The 22342-nt window shown below is 40.3% G+C and overlaps 1 protein-coding gene across 1 annotated transcript in view; it reads left to right on the top strand.

Annotated features, from left to right (window-relative positions):
* The window catches only part of ALG13 (ALG13, UDP-N-acetylglucosaminyltransferase subunit), a 30276-nt gene extending 9748 nt beyond the window's left edge, over nucleotides 1–20528 (top strand). Inside the window, exons 10-28 of the mRNA XM_021406457.1 lie at nucleotides 678–759; nucleotides 1146–1326; nucleotides 2216–2291; nucleotides 3055–3163; nucleotides 4397–4461; nucleotides 5355–5455; nucleotides 6224–6351; nucleotides 7069–7306; nucleotides 7467–7580; nucleotides 7810–7966; nucleotides 9800–9935; nucleotides 10262–10297; nucleotides 10426–10481; nucleotides 11122–11184; nucleotides 11544–11712; nucleotides 12811–12936; nucleotides 17434–17474; nucleotides 18290–18470; nucleotides 19571–20528. Of these exons, the coding sequence (XP_021262132.1) occupies nucleotides 678–759; nucleotides 1146–1326; nucleotides 2216–2291; nucleotides 3055–3163; nucleotides 4397–4461; nucleotides 5355–5455; nucleotides 6224–6351; nucleotides 7069–7306; nucleotides 7467–7580; nucleotides 7810–7966; nucleotides 9800–9935; nucleotides 10262–10297; nucleotides 10426–10481; nucleotides 11122–11184; nucleotides 11544–11712; nucleotides 12811–12936; nucleotides 17434–17474; nucleotides 18290–18470; nucleotides 19571–19845 (2334 nt within the window). The 3' untranslated portion in view covers nucleotides 19846–20528. The remainder of the gene's footprint in view (nucleotides 1–677; nucleotides 760–1145; nucleotides 1327–2215; nucleotides 2292–3054; nucleotides 3164–4396; nucleotides 4462–5354; nucleotides 5456–6223; nucleotides 6352–7068; nucleotides 7307–7466; nucleotides 7581–7809; nucleotides 7967–9799; nucleotides 9936–10261; nucleotides 10298–10425; nucleotides 10482–11121; nucleotides 11185–11543; nucleotides 11713–12810; nucleotides 12937–17433; nucleotides 17475–18289; nucleotides 18471–19570) is intronic.

The raw sequence follows: 22342 nt of genomic DNA, 5'->3' as shown, positions 1-22342 counted from the left end.
ATTAAGAGCCCTGGCATTCTGACTCCTACTGGGTGGCTGGAGGCATCCTTACTGGCACTGTGCTTATGGCAGCTGCCTAAGGGCTTTCGCCAGTTGCAGTTACCTATTCGTGGTCTCGTGCTGAGATGGGATGTGATAGCATGCATCTGCTTTGTGTATCAAAGCATATGTTGTGGAAAGCATGCGAATTCTCAAAGTTCTGCAGTGTAATGCTGCTTAGTATGAATGAAACTTATTAAAACTTACTGAGGACTAGAGCAGTAGCTGCTCTTCTGGTCCATCAGATAGGGAAGTGTGGAAGTGTGCCTTCAACGCTTGCATGGTGTACTTCGTGGATTCTACATTTGATGGCTTGTGTTTTAATGGTAATTTTACCTCTTGAGAAGTTGATGGTTTCAGAGTTAAACTGGAAACAAACACTATTTCATGTTTAATACATTGTGATATACAAAACAATGTTTTTTGTTTATATAGTAAAGTTTGTAAATAAATTCATAAGCTTCAGTTTTAACCTGACTATACAGTTCTTTCATATTTATCTTTAGAATATTTATTGCTTTCTTGAGTTTACATTGCCTGTAGAATGAAATAACATAGTCTTTAGCTAGAATGTTAAGTAGGAAGCATCAGGTTTTTTGTCACTCCATCCTTAAAGGTTTTTTTCTTTATTTTCCCAGATACTACTGTGCTGTTCCGGCAACGGCCATTATGACTCTGTGTATACGAAACAATTTCAAGCAAATGCTGCTATTTGCCAGGGTAAACTTGAAATTATTGTGTTTTGTTATTTTGTTTTATTATGAAAGAGAATTCTGCGTTTTTGTATGTTTATAGGCAGTGCTTGTTCTAGTTTCGAGAGATGGGGAGGGTGAGAGATGGAAGCTAATTTTTTGTATATTTATGTATGCATATTCTCAGTATACTTATCTATTAAATAGGGCAATGAACCAAATGAACCTCCATAGGTCTCTTCCCACCTGAATTATTTTATGATCCTCTCCTTAATTAAATTTAATATATGAATATGAATTTAATATATTTAATATACGTAGTGTCCTGTAACAGTAGATATTACCTGAAGATATGCTTACTTTGAAAATTGGAGCTGTTGTGCCTCTGATATTAACTTGTCTTGGTTTGTCCAGCTGTGTTATATGAGATCCTGTACAAAGATGTGTTTCTCATGGATGAGGAAGAATTAAGGTCTGCAGTTGAAATGTTTCGGAGTGGCTCTAAGAAGAACAGAAACAGTGTCTGTATAGAAAGTGAAGATACAAATTTCAATTGTCTTCATGAAAAAGTACCCAGAAATCCATCAGGAAAGAGGTAGTATTTGAGGAGGGGATGTGTAGTAGAAGGGAAATGTTGAAATAAATAAAACTTAAAACCTTGCTAAGGGCAATGGATTAGTAGGCTGATTTCTCCAAGCTCCTTTGAATGTGCTCCTGACTAACTTTCTTGCTGTTTCATGGCACAAACTCAAAGCTGAAGTGTGTTGTGGAAGAGACTGTGTACTTTGGAGGTTGAAATTGTCATGGAATTGGACATTGTCAGCTACTGGCTGTGTTATATTTGCATGCAGCTCTGTAAAATGAGTGTTTGTAAATAAAATGGTTTCCTATGTCATCAGAGTACTATTGGTGAGAAATTTACTAGCCTCTTTAGTTTTGTATAGGCAATAGTATATTGAGAAAATTAACTATTTGTATTTTTTCCTTAATTGAATTGTACCCTGTGTAGACAATTAAATGGGGGCATCGCTCAAGTCTGTTAGATTGCTTGAAGCCAGGGGAAGAAGTGAGCATACCTACTGGAAAACCTGGTATGCTTTGATCCAGTCACCAGAAAGTCTTGAGGCATGGTGTGACTGTTAGTAAAAGCTTTCAGGTGGCACTGGTTTTATAGTGCTCGGAGCAAAGTGATGTAATACTCAGCAGTGCAAGAGTTCAGTTGTATTCAGTGGGGTCATCTTCATCCTTTCCAAATGCAAATACTAGCTATTGTTAGGGGCTTGGTTTGGGAAGTGGCAAAGGTCATGGTCTTAAAGCTAGGAAAAGACTTGTCCTGTGCTCCCTCGCAGCCTTTGCTTCAGGCAAAATCTACCACTTGATGGCGCTATGGTGCTTTTTTGAGGTTTTGTGAAAAGTTAGTTGATTTTAATCCTTCATAGAAATTATGCATTGCATCTTTTGTAATCTTATTTTAAATTGTTTAGAGGTGATGACTGGGAAGGCAATGATACCGACAATCCAGTGGAAGATAAGTTCAGACAAGGCACTGAAGAAGCAAAGGTTTGGCAATCAGGGAAGAATTTCTTGTGCGTGGTTGGGTTGTGTTTTCCTTTCTCCTCCTGCTGTTGCAGAAAGTTACCCATGTTAGGGTAATGTTTCTACTTAAAATGTCTTTCTGAAAGCAGTTTGGTTTTTTTTTTTCCCTTTTTTCCTTCTGTTTGCCTGTCCTTTGATTTTTGCCAGTTTTTCTTAAAGTGGATAAGCCTTATTCCTTTCTGAGGTTTTCTTCTTCTTTTATAGCTGATGTTTTGGGTTGTTTGGGTTTTTTTGCTCCAGAAATTGAGCTGAGCAAACACTTCCTGGTCTGCTGTTTGCTTGTCTGAGAAGTGGCTTAAATCAGTTCACATTCATTTTGAGCATAATGCAAATATCTTTGCTGGAACAGATTCCAAAAATGACTCTTCAGAGGCCTGTTTCCAGATGTAACAATTGAAATTCCCACCAACTTGGAAGTCATGGCTTCATTGGTCTAACTAGTTTCTCTTAACTCGAAAAGAACTGAAGGGATGCTGAGTGTTACTCTTAAGACTGTTTTTAATCTTTCTGTAGCCTATTGCCTTAGTTTCTGAGCTGAACCATCTCTAATGCCTAAATGCATGTTCATATTCTTGGGGTTTCTTCTCTGGGCAAATATAGTAGAAGTGAAAGTTTGGGGAATTTGTGTGTGTCTTAAAAATGGTCCACAGCTGTTGGTAGAATAGAGATTATGCTGAATATTTTAAATGTGCTCATTAATGATAGTCCATTTCAACTCTATTTCTAGACTCCAGAAAATTCCTTAAAGATGCCTTTTCCCTATAAAGTGCTAAAGGCTTTGGACCCAGAGATCTATCGAAATGTGGAATTTGATGTTTGGCTGGACAGCAGAAAAGGTATCTTTAAATCAAAAAAAAAAAAAACCCCACAAACCCAAACCTTATTTCTGCCTTGAGCTCAGTATTAAAGGTGTGGATCTGATGTTTTTGACACCTTCTTTCAGCTCAGCTGAGCTGTGAAGGATACTGGTTAATCCAGTCAATATATGTAGGTAATACATCCTCTTACCAGTAGCTGTTTCTTGGCTTCATTTCAAAATACCAAGTACAGTTCTTGATGCTGTATAATGGTTATAAGGTAGCTAAAAATCTGACACCTGATGCTTAGTGACTACAATGTAGGAAATACCAGGACTCTAAGCAGAATACAGAGCAGAATTCTGCCTCGCTATTCTGTTGTGTTGGGACTCGTACAAATTTGAGCCTACAGTTATTTATTTTTAATGGTGTGCCTGAGGACTCTTAAAGTACTATTCTAAATTCAGTGTTCTGTTGCAATGAATGTCTCGAATTTAGCAGTGAGATATGTCACGTGAAATGAGTTTTCTCTTGCTTCCCAGCTCTCCTGGGCTTGAGCATCCTGGAGAGATTTCGTGGTCTTTGTGGCTTCAGTAGTTGCTGCTTTCTGGCAATACACTGTGGCTGATGCGTGAACAGGTTACCAAGAAAGATGAGTTTTGAAGTTGTTCGATTGATGTTTGACCTGGAGTGCTTTGCATACTGAAGAACTCCAGCATTTTTACTATTGCATAAGCAAAAAATGATGGTCATTAAAATTCTTGGAACAGAGTATAGTAACTAATTATCTGTGTTGAGTACTGATATGCAGAGAACCTGGGCAAGGAACGGAGGAAAAGGGAAAAAAAAAAAAAAGACTGAAGTCTGAAAACAAGGGAGAATACAGGAATATTGTTTTTTTTTTTCCTGGATAACATCTCCTTTTTGCCAAGCATTACCAGTACTCTGGCAAGACAAGTCCATTGTAATTAAGATTGGTATTAAATGCAGAGTTAACACAGTACCATCATAAAGGGCACAAGCATTGCAGTAAGTAGGACTACTACTTCATCAGCTGCATATTACTAATCTCCTATGACTTAGTTAGTTATGGTCTAAGAACAACTACAGTTACTTCCTCATTACTGTGAGGAATGCTTATATATGCATAGGGAATATTAACTCGGCCTATAATTAGTAGTTGGGTGCCATCATGAAGTACGTATAGGGTACTTGAAAGAACAGTATTTTATAGGCTTTTTCCTTTTTATTTATTTATTCATTTGTTTTTAGAGCTTCAAAAAACTGACTACATGGTGTTTGCGGGGAGGCAGTACTATTTAGGAGACAAGTGTCAGGTTAGTACTCAAAGGAGATTCAGTTATGGTAAATTACTAAAACTATTTCAAATGGAGTATGGTAAGACATGAAATCACTTCATAGAATTTTTCAGGGCTTTCCTCATTTTCTTCCTTGTAGCTATTAATCTGACTTTCTTTTTTAATGAAATTTCTTTCTAAAAATCTCTCTTTAAACATTGGGCATGAAATAAAAGCTACTTGGAAATTCATTGAGAACCAGTGATACAAATTCTGTGAGTGCTGAGATTCTGGACTGGGAGCTCAAAATGCAAAGGATGTGCATCTGAGGTAGTTGTCTATTAGATTTTCACTGGGAGTCACCAGCAAGTCTGGCCAGTCTTCCTCTTCTCAGAGGTAATGTAGCAGGTTTCTTTTAAATAACTGAGAGGGAATAAGAGGGTGAGGAGTGGCCAGGAGATGCTGAAATCAAAGTGAGCTTTCTTTTTGTTCCCATGTTGTATGTAGTGAAGGTGTACTTTTAAAAATCACTTTGTTTGAGGTGGTGCTGATAATTCGTATAGTGACTCTTTTCTAGCTGACTGGAGCTTTCCCACTTTATTTTCTGTTCTGCTCAAGTTCTTACATAGTGGTCTTCCTTGGTACTTACCTGATTGACATAGTGTATGAAAGTAAGTTAGAAGGCAGGATTCCATCTTATTAAGCCTCTTTTACAGGAATTTACGTGTTGCTTGCAAGACTGTTTCTCTTCCTTCCTTTCTTAAAGCAATACTGTGCTATCTTGCCTGCTGTGTTAAGTATTTGATATTCCTGGGCCCAACTCATAACATAAAATCAGCTAGGAGCAGCCTTTGCTATTAGTGGTTTGTAGACAGTATTTGGTCCCCAGATACTGTTTAGTTTTTTCAGAGATTCCCTTGTTCTCCCTCCAGGTGCGTCTGGATCCTGGAGGTAAGTATTACAATGCTCATATCCAGGAAGTTGGGCAGGATGGCAACACGGTGACTGTTTTCATTGAGGAGCTGGCAGAAAAGTAAGCAATCTGGTGACAGTTTGATGTTTGAACTTTTTATAGTTGAGCCTGTGTAGCCGCAGATGGTTAAGATAGGGTTGTTAAGATACTTTGAGAAGAAAAGGGAAATGAGGCTTTGAAATAAAGTGTGGCTACCAGAGGGAGATTTGCTTCCCTGCTGGTTGTCACTCTTCAACTAAGATGTTGTAGGAAGATTTTTCTCTTGTTTATAATGACAGAAATCATTGTGATGCTTTATGTGAAGTCTTGTTCTTCTCAAGAATCTTTGCAGATTGGGCATAACTCATGAATAGCAAATTACTGTCTGCTACCAGTTTCTCTGAAGCTTTTATGTTGTAATCCCAAAAAATAATGGATGCTTATGGCGAGTCTCATCGCATTCACCACCTTGCTGTTCAAAGCATTCGTCCTTCTCCAAATCTGCAATTAGGCTTATCTGCATATTGCAGAAATTCTGTCTCATTAAATGCTTCCAGATAGACTTCTGAAGGCGTACCAATGTAGGGAAAAAAGGCTTGACCTGTGAAGTCAGTAGCATCGAGACTGAATCCTAGCTTACCTTTTCTATGTACAAAATATGCAAGTAATAGTAATAGCGCTTCACTTCAGAGAACAAGATTTTTCTTTTTATTCCCCCAGAGCTCTCTATACTCAAAGATTTTGCCTTTTTCTATTTTCTTTTTTGTAGTGTTGCTTCAGCATATGTTGCTGTGTTCCTGCACATAGTGTATTCTTGCAGTGCTGCTAACATGAATGTTTTTCATGTAGGCATACCGTTCCTTTGGCAAGCTTAAAACCAGTGACACAAGTGGCACCTGTCCTTGCTTGGAATGTGGTTCCCAGCCGAAAAGGAGGAAGCTATCAGAAAGTAGCAGGAGGATACTTCTCAGGAATAGGTTTGTACAAGTTTTCCAGAGGTATTCCTTCCGTTTGGGGAGAGGTAGGATAGGGAAAGAGACATTTTCACAACACCAGTCTCTGGATATTGGAAGTGATTTAATTTGGCCTGTGATATAAAACCTAGTTGTGACAAGGACTTCATGTAAAGCGATGCTTCAGATAGAAGGATGAATTTCCCTATGTAAAATAGCAAGTCCATTGAAAATACATAGTAAGGTTAATGTTGCTGAGAATTTCAAGAGTAATTTTGACATTTGAGAACTGTTTATGAAGATTAGATCTGTGAACCAAAAAGCATGTCTGATTTGGCCTTAGAAGGAGGCGCATGGAAGGACTAGAGTTTTGCTGTTGAAGTAAAGAGGGATTGTGTTTGTTTCATTTAGAGAATGGTTTTTTGATTGAATAAATGCAGCCTTTGTGAGGATGCTTTAACACTGCAAATACTGGTTTGATCAGTTGAAACTGGGAGAGCGTTCATGTGAGTGAGATGCTTGTATTCTGCTTGCAGTTCAGAATGCATGTTAGGTTCTTCAAAATAAGAATATGAATTTTTGTGTATTTTGGATACATCCTCCCTGCCCTGGGCTAGGTTACTGATTCTCCTTGATATATCCAAATATTGACTCTTCTCAAATGATATAAAGAAAACATAGCTTTAGAGTAAGCTGCTGAAAATATAAACCTGTGTTTTCTGTCCTTAACTAAAACTGCAGAAATGGATGTGAAAACACGGAAGAGATTGCTTAAGAAAGTTCGTGGAAAGGAAGTCTTTATGACAATGGCTTATAGTAGGGGTCAGCCAGTTCTCCCGCCCCGGCTGCAGCATGGTGTTCCCTCAGGGCGCTCTCCTCCAGTTCATTGCTCACAAGGTGGTGGAAACATGGCACCGTACGGACCCTATCATCCCCAGAATCCTCCCCAGAGGCATAACCGTGGATTTGGAATGCCAAGGTATGAAGCCTTGAAAACCTATCCGAGGTTACCGCTTGTTCTCTGTTCTTGCTGTGGATTAGTTAGGAGAGAGCTTGTGCTTTTTAATAGATGAAACTACAGACAAGTTCCATCTGAGAGGCACTTCCTGGTAATTGCACCTTTTACCCTTTAAACTTAGGGGATCTGCCCGATTTATTAACAGGCACAACATGGTTGGCCCTCAAATAGCATTCTACCCCAGTCCAGGAAAGAGATGCTATCAGAGCTATGACAGTTTCTCCTGCAGGTCACGGTAAGTGAATACAAACCTCTTTTACAGAACATTGTACTAAAAGAGTTGGGGAGGGTGGTGGGAAAGGGATGTAGAGGGCTGAGTTGACTGTTAATGGCACAATACTGAACACTGGGATGGATTGTTGTGCCTTTCCAAAGAAAAGAACGTTACAATTGAGCAGCAAAACGAAGGTGAAAATCCAGACAGTAGTGATTCTTAACCTTCTTTCTCTTTTTTTTTTTTAAAGTTCGTATGGCCGTAGCCGACGTCAAATGCAGTGTGTGAATAAGGAATGTCAGTATGGGTTTGTACCAGACAATGGAGAAGAGCCTCAAGGATCAGAAGAAACAATAACTTTCTATGAAATTGAAGAAGGGGATGAAACTTCTTTTCCTGCCTTAGCAGTAAGTTATGAATGACGAGTATGTTAAAGCTTCTCAAAGCTTTTTAAAAAATTATGTATTATAATAAATTAATGTGTTTATTTTTCTTGGAATGAGCTTTAGCAGTAAGTATGTTTTGGGGAAGGGAAGGCTGAAATTGGAGGAGATCCTGTAAACTCTGCTGAAAGTGTCCTTTTTTATAGCTTTCCCCTTCTTTCTCTCTTGTCCCTCCTTCCCTTCACCAGCATTTGTTTTATTTTCTCTTTAGGATGTTTTAATAAAAGTAAGGCCATATTTCTTCTTCCCGTGGCAGTTTGAAAATGAGATTTGGGGAAAAAAAATTCCTTCCTACTGTAGGTGTTTGTCTGATTGCAAATACTGTGGGAGTTATACTTCAGTTGTTTTGCTACACTCTTAATTTGTGGTTTGAGTAACTGGTTTCAGAAGCTGTACGGTGATAGCCCAGATTATTCCTTGGAATTCACAGTTGAGATGTTTTGGGCTTACATTCCTGAAACCATTTCTTCTGCTACAGAAATGGGAGAAAATTCAAACTCTAGCTTCTTTTAAAACAATGTTTATGCCGTGCTACTTTCATCTACAGTCTAATACATTTTTAAACAGTGAAATCAATCTTTCAATTTTTATCTAAGCTTAGTACAAGTTACACTTGTATTTAAATAAGTGAGAGGGTGAATCTGCTCAGGGTTCTTTCATCAGCCTTTGTATATTCATCTGCCTGTACTAAATGTGTGATCTTTGCTCTTATTTCCTCCAAGGCTGTTACGGAGTAGGGACGTTATCTTGTAATACTCCTTTTCCTGCCCCATTCCGTGTCCCATTAAATCAGTATAGGTTTCTAGTTTGCTTTTTCCTCCTCATTGCTCAGCTGTGTACCTGCAGCATCCAGTAAATAGTTTTCACGTTCATTCAGCCACTTTGTTAGTGTCAATGCCAAAGTCTCTCTTCCTTGCATATTCCTTGTCTCCTTCACTGAAGGAATTTAACATGCCCTGGGGAGAAATGCTTCTTGCAGAAAAATCCGCCATCCTGCTAGAGACGTGGTGGGAGAATCTTCTGACTTACCATCTGTACTTCACCCTTAGAGATCTTACGAGCCTCTTTTTCAATCTCATAGCCATCCTATATTCTGAGGAGAGTACTGAGTGTCATTTTAGTTATTACAGAAGAGTGAATTGGTTTCTTTTACGTACGCTTCTCATAATCGTATGTTCCTGCTTCAGAGGACTCTAGATCTTAAATTGTCCAGCAAAGGGCTGGCTTCCATACAAAGACAGACTATGTACAAAGCTTTACAGGAGTCATGGGAAACCTGATGAGTGCTGCTCTCTGAAAATGTCAGGCATGCACGCGTGGGTCCAGCTAGTGCAGACAGTGGGAACTATGCCAGCTGCCAGCCACATGATATTTTTGGATGAACTCATTGGTTGTTGGTGCGGTGGGAGTTCCTCAAGAATGAGGAATACAGTAGTATATGCTGGAGGTAGAGAGTCCTGGTTGCTGCTGGGGGTCTGCTCCCTCTTTTTCAGCTTTGGTTGAACCTGTGTCAGAGCTGGCTAACTGAGAACGTCTTGACTGTATCATATAGGACAACTGTAGGTCTTCAAAAATAAATTTCGCAAAGCATGCTAGGCAGAATGAAAGGTAAGAGAGAGAAATACATCCAACTGTTCTGCTCCATGAAGGGTGCAAAGAGATGGGAGGAGGGACTGAATTCTAGTAAGCTTTGGTTATAGCAAGCTTGGTTTTCCAGCCTGTTTCTATTTGTGTGTGTGTTAAACGTGGAAAATCTTATGCCATTTATAAATGCACGCTTCTTATGTGGCTTTTTAGGGCCAGGGTAGCCCTACTGCAATTGTCCACAGTCCAGCAGGATTTTGGGTAGCTAGAAGAGGCCCAAACTCAGTTCCAGCCAACAAGCAGACCCTGAATCCCTCAGAGGAGGATGTGGTAGAAACAAGTGAAAATGGTGAGTTCTTAGAGTAAGTTGTTTTTGTCTGATGAAAATGTGTCACTGTTCCATTCAAGCTTGCTAGAACATCACTATTTTGATAGCATGGGTCTGTAGCAAGCCAAGTTGCTGTGTGGTGTAGGTTTGGCAATAGCAACCTTTTATTTCTGGAGTAACAAAATGGGGGAGAGGAAGATCTTGGATCTTGCTATTTTTCAGCACAAAACAAGATGATGATGTTGAAAGCGGTTCAGTTAATTAATGCAGTGAAATACAATTTCAGTAACTTTGGCTTTAAACTTCTATTTTTCTGGAATCAAAGCTTTCTGTTCTTTCCCTTCTAGATAAATTTCATGAAGAATATCTGTATGCACCTCCAGGTAAATAAAATGTTAGTCTTTACTGATGGTACATTGGGTGAATGCACTCATTAGAACTTTTTTGTAAGTTTCTGAACAATTAGTTGTAATGCTGCATTTTTTTTATTAACTTAGCCTATGTCTTTCAGATCCGGACTGTGAAACCGCAACAGTATTTAGTTCAGCAGAACCTGCAGCAAACTTAGTAAGTGTTAGTCCCTGCCTGTTCGGATTGGTAATCCTTTTGATGTGTGTAACGTTCTTCATGGAAACTGTCTTTGGAACCAGGTTGAGCATAGTAGGTCAGAGACTGGTTTTGGTGCAAAGGACTGATAGTTTCACTTCTGTATCCCTGCCCTCCCCCATCTCCCTTTCTTCTTAAATGGTGAGGGTTTTTGTCTGAGTCTGCAAGTACATCTAAACTGTACTTTCCATCTTTCCCATCTGCAAAGTGTCTCTCTGAGCGCTGTTTACTTCCTTTTCTGTTCCAGACAGCACCTGCTTTTGTCATGCCACTCTTCAAGTCCTATACTAGTCTTATTCCACTAATGTGTGATTGGAAAGATCTCACCTTTGATGGAACTGACATTTAAATCGTTTAAATTTTTTATCTGAAACCAGTCAGTGGCTTCTTCTCTTTTAAGTTTCCATTCACCTGCTGATCTACAGTGGGTGTGAAAGCCAGTCCTGTACACATGAGGATAAAACTGATCTTACGTGAGTTATGAAAGAACCTTAGTGTAAGAGTAGTTCATAACTGGAAGATTCCTAGGAATCTAGTGTATTTGGTTTTGTTGCTTCTCTGCTTCTAAAATGGAACATTCTTTGCTTTGGAATCCCTTCAGGAAGAAGGACCAGTGTCTGTGTCACCTCAAGATGGAGTGGCTTCCTACGGCTATCCCCAGAAGGTAGTGTGTAGTATGTTATTGTGGCAGCCCTTTGGAGAGATGACCGCTGTGCTTGGTCTCTTTGGGATTTTTGTTTCTCTCTTACACGGTTTTGGCACAAATAATATAATCCTCTTTAAATAAAGCATAATGGAAAGGTGGAAAGATGCATTTGCAGGTTCCTGCAACTTACTGTTATTTTTGGGTTGGTATTTTTCAAGCCAATTTTTAGAGAACTTGGATACCTAGCTGCCTTTGCCGCTAGAACTTCCAAACTGCATTTTTGTGAAGTGCGAATTTCTTGAATCTGTAGTGTTTCTGTAGCCCTTGTCAAAGCCACTTGTAGACATAGTGTACTGAATACTCTGACTCTTTTGCAGGTGATGGTGAACTCTGCAGTAATCGCAACCTCCACAGGCGTTAATGCTGCTCCGCCTACAGTCTTCTCCTCCAATTCTGCCTCCACGCAAGCCAATGTCACATCAGCTGTTCCCCCACAGACAGCAATTCAACCAGTTGTAGTCTCTCCCGCTTCTATAGGGAGGCCAGGTAGAGTGTGCATGCTAAGGTTCTGGACTTTGATGGTCTGAGCTTTCTGTTGCCTTCTTCCCTCCCACTTTCTTTCTGCTTATCCAAAACAGATGTGGAAAATGACTTGGCAGTGAAGTTACAGTTACTGATGACTTCCATGTTTCCTTGCTTTGAAGAGGACACTTGCCTCAGAATCTGTATGGGAATTGGAAGTCTGTGCACTGGGGTTGTTTCCCTCACCCCACCTGTCTTTATCCTTCAGTGCCAGGTGTTTCACTAGCAGGTTCCTTAAAAGGAAAAGGTTCCTTAAAAGACAAGTTTATGTCTGCTTCTCCCTCTTTTGTATGGTTAATTTCCAATATGTTGGGAGAGTGGTGCAAATGCCAAGGTTTTACTGTACCTTCCAGAAAAGTCACTGGCTCAAGCACTGAATCGAGTTCATTTTTGTGAATTGTCTGTCTTAAGAAAGACTTTCCTTTTCTACAAAGAGGACTTTTCATGTCTTTCGTAACTCTTTGTTTAGCATGAGAGAAAAACAAACCCTCCTTCCACATATCTATTTGCTTAATTTTTCCCACTCGAGAGTTCGGTCAGTTCTCTGTAAGCTGTCTACTTGGTGACACCTTTACAAAGAACCTGCTAGTGTTCTAGAGATGTGGGCCACCTACTAAATGTTCAACAGAAATTTGTCTACAAACTTTTGCCTGGTATATCTTGAACATTGCCTTATTTTTGTGGGTTTATTGTCGTGCTTTTGATGGCTTAGAGTATTCTGTTCCCTGTTTGTTCTAGGACAGATAATTATGTAAGAAAAGCCTGACCTACTTCTAGTATGAAGAACTGATTGAAAAAGAGACGTTTGTTCTTAACTGAAATATGAAGCTTGAGAACAGACAAACAGTGAAGGCATCTGAAATTGGAACCTTCCTGCCTGGTTTTAAAATTTCTTCTGGGCTTCTTCTGAAGTGGGAGGGAAGCGATTACTAAGGAGAACTTAAGTTAAAGTCACTGAGATGAAAGGAAGGAAGTCGAGGCCTAACTGTGTAACTTAGCATTTTCCTTGCTCGAATAAGAAGACACTGTAAACTTGTCTTGACTTTTGTTTCCTTCTAACAGTACCAGTTTCTTCACTGCCATTCCCAATTTATTCAGCTCCTCTTCCTCCAGCGAGTGAGGTGGGAGAAGCTGGTGCCATTCCTCCGCCTTACTCTTGTGATCCCAGTGGCAGTGATCTGCCAAGAGGTAATGAAGGTGTTTTGTTCTTTCTGTTATTGCTGCACTTTGGCACGCTTCTGACTTGTGTTCTCTATGAAACTTAACGGAATACCTGTAGTGACAAGAAATGGCTCCCTGCAGCTCATAGGCAGATAAAAATATTTTGGATGCTTATGGTAAAAATTCCTAATTTTGAATAGTAAGCTCATATCAGACTCAAACACAATTTACTGCAGCTTTAGACCACATCCTGAAGATTCAGATATCAATGGAGAGAAGAGTGCTTGATCTGTATCTTACCAGCACTGCATGGAATAATAATTTTTCTGATAACTTGATTTAAAAAAAACATAACATTCTGCAATTGCATAGTTCAATGGATATTGTGTGTTGTCCTGTATAACTCTTAGATGCCATTCTGTAGTGTCAGAAACACGTGAATGTAAGGGTTTCTGTTCTGTGAATGCACAGCCTTTCTGTATACTGTCATCACTTATAACAGCATCTTTTAAGGTAGATTTTTGCTACCAAGCAACAAGCGTGAAAGGACCAACGCAGCAGCTACTCACATAGCAGCTCAAAATTGGCTTTCAGCTTTGTCAGCTGAACTTGAGCTTCATTTCTGAAGTGGTGGTCTTTAATCAGCTGGTACTTTCTGCTTAATACCTGCGTGCCATGCGAAGTTGCATCAGACAGCAGAGCTTGATTTGGGCATTATTAATATATCCCCTTGTTGTTCTGTCATGTTCATGTCTCTCAAGATGCAAACAGGGCCTGGAGTTTGCGGAACTCAACCCAAAGATCAAGCCATCTGCTGTCCTTGACCGTGTGTTAAGTGCCTTAGCTATAGGACTGACAGTGCTGCTTATTATGCTATGTATCTTGCTTTGCTCTAGGTAGGAATGCTCTGAGGCCCAAGTGTGCCACTATCACATCACTGCACACATCTCAAAAGGCAGATAAAACTGTTGTGATGCAGTGTCTCAGCTGATAAAGGATTTCATGGCTATGTGTAGTTTTGGACAGCTGTAGAAAATCCTTTCCTCCCTGTGCATATCCCTGTGCTCAGCCTTCTGATGGTGCATTGGCTCAAACTGCTTTAAGGATTAAGATTTAGAAACATTGTAAAAGCAAATTTGGTTACTCAGCCTGCTTGTTGTGATAGGAAGATTGATTTTGTCGTAATGTCATGCTCAGGCTGGAGCACAGATGCTCTGGATAAGTGTTGGTGTTCAGTCATGGCTTGTATGTGTTGCAGTTGCAGCAAGTACCGCAGCCTCAGCTGTCGCTGCCTCCTTTGGTAGGTGGCACACAGGGAGGCTGTTTTTGGCAGTACTGAGTCCGAGCTACAGATGAGCTGTAGTGTGCACTTGAGAGCAGCAGTGCAAAACTGTCTGCTTATGTTTGTTGTTCTTGCACTGGGTCTGCCTCTGCACACTGGCCGAAATACAGGTGCCTTTTTTGTATTCCTCCCATAGTTGGGATATGTTGAATGTCTGTGTGTGGTGGTTGGCTTTTCTGTAGCCATCTAGAGACACAGAGAGGCTGTGACTTTTATCAAAGGCTTACCTTTAGCTGAAGTACCTGAATCTGCCACTTTCTCTGCTGCTGGTGTGGAGAAGTAGCCTTTAACTCAGGGTTGAGCGAGGAGAAAAACTGTCTGCATAACTGTAGGGTCTGTAAAATCCAAGCATTCCTTTTTCCACCATTTTGAATGCTTCAGTTTCACTCTAGCTATCTGTCTTGATTTCTTCACCACCACCCTGGAAAAACAAAACAAAAACAGCGTGCTCTTGTAACTGGGTGTATTTTGGATGTATGGCAGTTCTGAGTTCTACTGCTTCAGAATAGAAAGCTTCTGACTTTTATTCTGAAATCTAGTTGGAAGATGGAGCATCAAATACTTCAGTAATGCAAATTGTTTTCATGCTCGATTCAACATACTGCCATTTGAAGTAGTTTCATTGTCCCTGTGTGGAAGTCACATGAAAGTACTAATCCTAGAGGGCCGATTTCAGATAATATAAAGAGCTACTGTTGATATCTACAGTTCAGGTAGCTGCTTCTGCTGGATTGTAAAGCAGCTTTGGGCCAGGATGTTAAGGATTCTTTCAGTTGCATTTACCATGCACCGTGTTTATTTTGCCGGCAGTTGATCCAGAAAAAAGCAGGATACAAAAACTTTATGGCATGACTGCTCAGAGGTCTTCTCTTAGAGGTATTGCTAACGTGTTTTGCAATAACTCCTTTGCAGGTACTCTCGATTGCTGTTTTTTTTAATCTTGAGTATTTGACTTTCCACTTCTCTACTGCAGTAGTAGCACTGTAGATTATTCTATATACACATCAGAGTTAACTGTCTTCCGCTTCACTTAAATACCCTTTGCTGAGGCTTTCAGCACTTGGGAGAGCTGGTTGTTAAGTGTACTGACAAGAATCTGGAGTGGATGTGGATTAATAACTTCTTCAGACCCTTGCCTGCAGCTTTTCAGCATACTCATCATAATACTGGCCATGTCCTTCTGGGGATAGACTCCCAGTTTTTTCTCTCAGGATTTTGTGGTTAGTAGCTAATAAGGAATGGCATGTGGCATTTTTCCTTTTCTACAAGGGGACACTTGGTGTCACTGCATAGTCTTTACGTTGAGAAATCCAGCAGTTTTGGAGTAGGGCATGGTAAAGTCTTTGCATATACTTAACCTAGAGAGTTCTGTGTGGTTTGCTTAAAAAAAAAAATATATATATATATATATACCTGTATGGTACTTGGCGTGGCATGGTTTGAGGTCTGACTTTGCTAACAGACTGAAGTCATAGACTGGTGAGGAAGACAGTGCCTTAGTATTAATTGATACATCTGTATTCCAATTTTCAGAGTTGTTTGAATCTTTTTTTAATGACATTTAGGGCTTGTGAAATCTCTTCTGTGAATGCAGAGACCTTTAGGTGTCCTGCTCTCATCTGTTCCCTTGTGTTTGAAGCAGCTGTTAACACTGCTTGCTGTTACAGTGTTCTAGAGACCGTTCCTTTCCTGCAGCAGCATTTGGGATTGATCTGAGCTACTCATCAGGACAGTGACCTTTGTCCTCCTGCACCATAAGATCAAATTTTATCAGTAGTTAACATGATCTTCATATTTTCATACCAAGGTGGTTAACCTCTGGCGTAGCTGTTTTTTCACACGGTAGTTTTGTTATACTGAAGACTGACTGGATTTCTAGACATCTGAAAGAGGAATATAAACAAAAACTGGTCCCCTACTATACTGGCTTCTGTTCCAGCACTCTACAGACATCAGTCTTTCCTGTATCAGTTTGTCACTTCAGTCTCCCAGCTCCTCCTTTGTACTGTTATCGCTGCTATGAAGCAGCTGTTTCATTCAGTTCTTAGGCTTGTTTTGCATATATTTGCATAACCAATTGAAAAACAAAATCAGATTTAAAAAAATCATTTTTCCAAGGTAGATGCAGTTTCAGCTAGATACCAAGAAGTTGACATTTACATGAGCTTTTCAGTTATTTTTGATATTTAATTGGTCAATGTCAGAGCCAGATCACCAGCGCTTTCAGGAGTAAGCTGTTAGCTGTTTTTGGGAAATGCATACAGATCCTTTCTTGCATTTAAGTGGATTGTGCCCTGGTCCAATATGCTGAACAGTGAAAGAGTTGAGAATTGGCAAAAGAGGAACCAATCCTCATTCATTTCAAAAAAGGGATTAGCATTTCCAATTCTATTCCTATCTCCAGCAGACAGCGACGCTCAGTACTATAGAAGAGCAGGGCTATGAGAGCATGCGTGTGCCATAGCTGGATGGTGAGTAGGAAAGGCATGTGGAGCCAAGGCTCTGGTTGAGGGAAGAACAGAGGTGGTAAGAAGACAGCAACACTTACAGAGTTTCCACATAACCCAAAGCTGAAATCCTTAGTGGCTTCCTTATCTTGAGTTGTTTCCCTGTGTTGCTGCTTTGATTTTCAGGTCCCTTCAGTACTAAATGATACATAGATGTGAGTGTGTTCCCACTTGCGTGCTAACTTGTTGCTGTGGAATAGGTGGCTGTCCTTCCTGAGTCTTTAAAACAACTCTTTTATTTAAGACTGAGAAATGAGTTTCTTATGCACAGTTCTGGAACTGCATCATGGGTTTAAAATGTGCTTGCTTCTCCTCTGCTTTCACTGGCAAACCTGGAAGGTTTTAATCAGCTTCACTCTTCTGGGACTGTTAGACTTCGAAAACCATGCTATGCTTGGCAGCTTGTTTTAAAGTTCCTCTGTGCTGCTGGGATTGCTGGGAGCAAGTTATCCATTATATTATACAAACATCTAACTGGATTAGCTTAAAGATGCAATATTTACAACAAACAGTTAAACTCAGGATAGACTCCTTACCCTCAAAACATTAAAGAAAAAATAATGCTAAAATAGTTGCTCATTGAAGTGACTTAGAATGTTCTCGATGTATGTAGAATTCTTTCTGCTCATCAGTTTATACTCATTTGCTCTTTAATGTCATATCCTTTAATTTCAGATACAAAGGTCTTGCAGTATTATTTTAATCTGGGATTGCAAGTAAGTGCTTTTAAAGTGAGTACAGTAAATTGCCTGTAAAAACTGCTGCTTTTCTTGACAGATGTACTGATGTATTTAAGACTTCCAAGTGTGCTAAATGTGCATCCTGTGTAGTTGACAATTATTGCATATAGGCTTGCTTGGAGAAGATTAAAGTATAGCTCAGGAAGCGACATTCTAACTCAAATTGTGAAGCACATTAATATGTCTGGTTGTTTACTCTGATTTTTGTGGAGGAGGAAGAATAAATACTCTCTCAGTGGAGGTAAAGGGGAAACCTGAACTACTAGGAAAATTTGTCTGCTTAGATGAGATACCAAAGGCTGTTTAGAGATGTATGGTTGAATCTTCTAGGATGCGTGCAGCTCAGACCAGTTAGCACTGTTTCTCTGTTCTGGGAGCCATTGCTCTGCTAAAGAGCACTATCTGCAACAGTTGTCTGTACTCCAGCAGTCATAGGCATTGTCAGTGCTGGAACTCCGGGAAGTAGTAGTAGTATGCCAGATTCTTCAACGGAAGAAATGGAAAAATCTCCTCGAATACAACAAAATTGATTATAGAGAATCAAAACTCCCTCTTCAGAAGTAAAACAGGATAGAATTGAGTTGGTAGTTGCAGCTATTACAGCAGATTTTATGGCTGTGTGTATTCTTTTTTCTCCTTCGTATATAACATAACATTGTCCTACAGTAACAGAAGAGAAAAATGCACTTCTTACTCTTTGATCTGAAACTACTAGTGATTTGGAGGAGGGATGGAGAGTATGTGGTTATATGCCTGACCTTGTTTTCTTTGCTTTGTTTTTCTCCCCGAAGTACTATCACCAGAGTTACTGGCATTCCATGGTGTATGTACAGCCAGTGCCACCAGCATCATCTGTGGAGGCTTATCCAGCATATGCTGAGCCAGCTCACGTCCTGGATCAGTCAGTGCCTCAGCTCTATGATGCTGGGCGAGCTGAAGTCCATGCGGTTCCCCTGGATGCGCCCACAAATGGTTAGTGTTTGACTATAAGACCACATACAGAAATCATAGGAAGTGAGGTAGTGGCTTTCAGAGTATGGCTGGTCCACAGGAGTTGCTTTCCTGCATCTTTATAGTATAGGAAGCATGAAGTGGGGAGGACATAGCGCAGACATTATAATGGGTTATCATAAGTTCCTTAAAGTTTTGCTGGAGTCACTCTTCTAGCCGCTAATGCCAAGGGCTTTTTAAAACCATGAGAAGTAAGTAGTAGTCTTTTCTAGGTTTGTACTCAGTGCACTGATTTCAACTTGGGAGAACTTAATCTTAAATTATGTTGAAGGTGTATCTCCTTGCTCACTGATAAGCTAATAATCATGATATCAAAACAATGCCTGTTTTTAAAGTAAAGGGGACAACGGAGTTTTGGCAAGCCCTGAGCATTGCTACTTCACAAGTATTTTTTTAAAGGCAGATACTGCAAACTTTAGCTTTAGGCTCTGTGCTGAGCAGTTACCTTCTGAATAATCCTTACTGCTACCTTCTGCTGTGTGGAAAGCTACAGAAAAACTTACTTCACGTAGCTGCATAGCCAGCTTACAGATAGACTTGGCAGGAAGTAAGAGGATTGTATTAAATGAAGAAAAAGATGTCAGAAAGGTCAGATGCCTGGCTCCTGAAAATCTGTGGAATGTGGCAAATGATCAGTGTTGGGAAGGAGTGCACTGCAGCAGCCCTGTTGCTTAGATGCATGCAGGCTTAATGCTGATAATGCTTCAGCCTGTTCATCAGGCATAGTTAGGTTGTGTAGATTAGCACTCTCTGGTCAAAGATTAAATAGGCAAAGAGCATATAAGCACTTTACCCGAGTCCCTCATGGAAAAAATTCTTAGCGCTGCAGAATACTGTTATATAATTCTTAAATGGGTTTCAGTGAGAAGAGAGGCAGGCTGTCCTCAAGTCTAATTTAGGACCTAAGATGCCTTTGATCCTGCCATTTGGAAAAATATATATGGACATAAAATTGTTGTCACCTGACAGCATTTTTGCTTTTGGACACCAAAGCATGGTGATGAAAGTCATAAATATAGTGGAAGTATGGTAGTAAATAGGTGCATTTTTTTCTTCTTAAGGTAACTTTCAAAATGCAGAGCCTCCAGCCCTGTCCCATGGCACAGTGTATTACCCAGTGGTGTCGGACCCCTACAGCCAGCCGTCTGCCCCAGGGTTTGACTCTTGTATCTCTCTAGTTCCTGCCTATCACTATATTGGTTCATGGCATTCAGTAAATCCACCGTATGGAAATTCTCCACGAGTTCCTAATGCTGTAAGTTCTGGACCACTGCACCAAGTCAGCTATGTTGCCTCACCTAACCCTGCAGCACATTATGTGCCTCAAGGAATGTAAGTCTGGGGGGCTGTAAGCTCACTTCTTGCACTTAGTTTCTCTTGTGTCTTTTTTCATCAATTTACATTGTTTTGTAAGTCTTTGTCTGTCTCAGTGGGTTGGTGTGATTGATTAAATTGCATTTAATTCCATGTTTCTTTCTGGGTTTATGCTAATGATAGTCAACTTGACAGAATGAAGTTTTGGTAGTTCATACAAGGCAGCATAAGAGAGGAGTATACATAAACTGTAGTGCAGGGGAACACAAAGCATGTATTAGACTACATTAAAAAAAATGTGTGAAAACATACTGTCACTAGGGAAAATTGCATTACGTACCTCTGTGAGTGGTTACACTGGTACACGTAAACACGTTCTTGTTCAAGTACAGCTGCTGTTACAACCATGGCAAGAAATTGGGTGCAGAGTTGTTAGAGGACAAAATTGTTTGAAATAAGTTGGTGTTCTCAGGTTTCACAAAACAGAACTTTTTTTGCTATTAGTGATCACATTTGTTATATGTGATTTCATTCTGTGTTGGCTTTGTGTCTCTTAAAAGTGTAAGATACTGCTTCGACCTGTTCTACGGTATATTGATGTGTATTTCTAAGATGTGTTTTGTGAAAGCTGTTGCACAAGTGGTGGTAGTTCTGGTGTTTAATTTGCACTGATAGCACAAAATAAAAGCATCTAACCCTTGGAAATGCGTGGTTGTTCATTACCGACACGTTATGTTTGTGACAATAAGTCACCCAGCAGACAGCACTGAAGAAATATTGTCTTGTGTGGGGTAAGGCTGCTCCTGCCTCCAATTGGAAAGCATGGGCTTTTTCAGCATGAAACTGCAGTGGCAAGCTCTAGCTGTTTCTGTCCTCCAGGGAACCTTGCACCATGTGCAGAATTGTCAGGTGGGGGCTGCCAGCTGGACCCTGCCCACAGCCAAGGACGGGATGGTGGCATAGCCCTGTCCTGGGGCTAAGTGCAGGTTAGGAGAGCTTGGTACCGGCATCCAAGAAAACCAGCAAAGTGATCTGTTTGCCAAGGCTTGATTTTTCACATGAATTCAGCATTTGGGTCTTGGAGCTGCCTTCTGAAATTCACGGGTGCCAGATTTTGTAGGGAACTCTAGTTGTCATAATTCAAATGCAGCCTGCGTGGGGGACATATGGTACAGATAAGGAGGTGATGTCAGTAGCTTCAGAAAGCGGCGCAGTTGTTATTTGGTGAAGTTGAAAGCAATCATGTGTGCCCCTGCTACTGTTCTGTGAATTTGTACAGCTGAGTGGGGATGAAGAGTGGAGTGACGGTGCTAAACAGGGAGGGAGTACGTTTCCATCACTCTACCTGTTAAGTAAACATGGGACCAAAAACAGCAGGAAGAAGTGGCTCCTTACAGTTTTACTGGATCCTGTTAAGACTCATACAGCTTTTTTTTTCCCCCTGCTTTAATAAAAGTGGCTATTTACTTCTCTTGTCTAGGGGGTTGTACGCTTGGCTTCTGGTTTCTTTCTTCAGATCTCTAATTGCTGCTGTACATTTAGCTTGGTTGTTAATGTAACTCTTCAAGATGGAGGAGCCAGAGGAAAAATTGAAGCATGATGGAAATGATCCCTGCCTAGCTGATATTATTATGAGCTGCTGTACTGTTTGAAAAGATTCCACAAAGGAGTTGGAGACCATTAGGAATTCGGCCCCAGTACTTATGCCTCTTTGAAAGAGAACTCTTAACTTGCACAGGCCTTTCTCAGAACAGGGAGAAATGCCACAGGTTTTCTTCTACTTTCTCCAAAAAATAATTTGCTAGGTAACCTCGAAAGGGAATCTGCAAACCATGTGACTGACTTTATGCACCTGAAGATTGAACAGATCTCAGAAGTGCAGTCTCCATCATGGAGTCATCAAATGTGTTTCCACTTCAGTCTTGAGTGCCATCATCTGTCATATCAAACAGTTGCTGTTAGCACTGGAGTGAATCTCTCCTCTTCAGCTGTGAATAATGCCTCTTTCTTTACACTGTCAGTGAGACAGCCTTCCTTTTTCTTTTTTAATGCAAATGGTTATCATAGCTGGGAGCTGATGTTTTATCTTTTGATATTTATTTGTCTCCAGGAGTCAACTTCTTTTTCCCTCTGTTAGAAATAAGGACCAACAGTTGTGGTAGGGAGTCAAGTTTTTCTCTCTTCTCTCTTGTCCTCCTAGTAGCTGGGTTTTTGTTAGCCATGATGCTTGGAGCCCTGTTAATCACTTCAATTGATGTAATTGTATATTTAAAAAGAAAAATCACTGCAGTTTTTACGCTTGTGATCTGGGTCTGGTGAACTTGCTCATGGCTTTGATATGCAGGTACATGCAGAGGGGCACCTTGGTTGCAATGTTTATATCAGGGCAGTTGAGGCTCAAAAGTAATTTTTTAACTGCTCCCACAGCCTGTGTACTAGTTTAGTGTGCTGGAGCACATTCATCCCTGCCCTCTGTAGGTTAGAAAACACTGCTGTTGTGATACAGCATGAAGCTCAGA

This window comes from Numida meleagris, chromosome 8, assembly GCF_002078875.1.
Source record: "Numida meleagris isolate 19003 breed g44 Domestic line chromosome 8, NumMel1.0, whole genome shotgun sequence".
Lineage (NCBI taxonomy): Eukaryota > Metazoa > Chordata > Aves > Galliformes > Numididae > Numida > Numida meleagris.
This window is presented reverse-complemented; position numbering and strand designations above follow the sequence as displayed.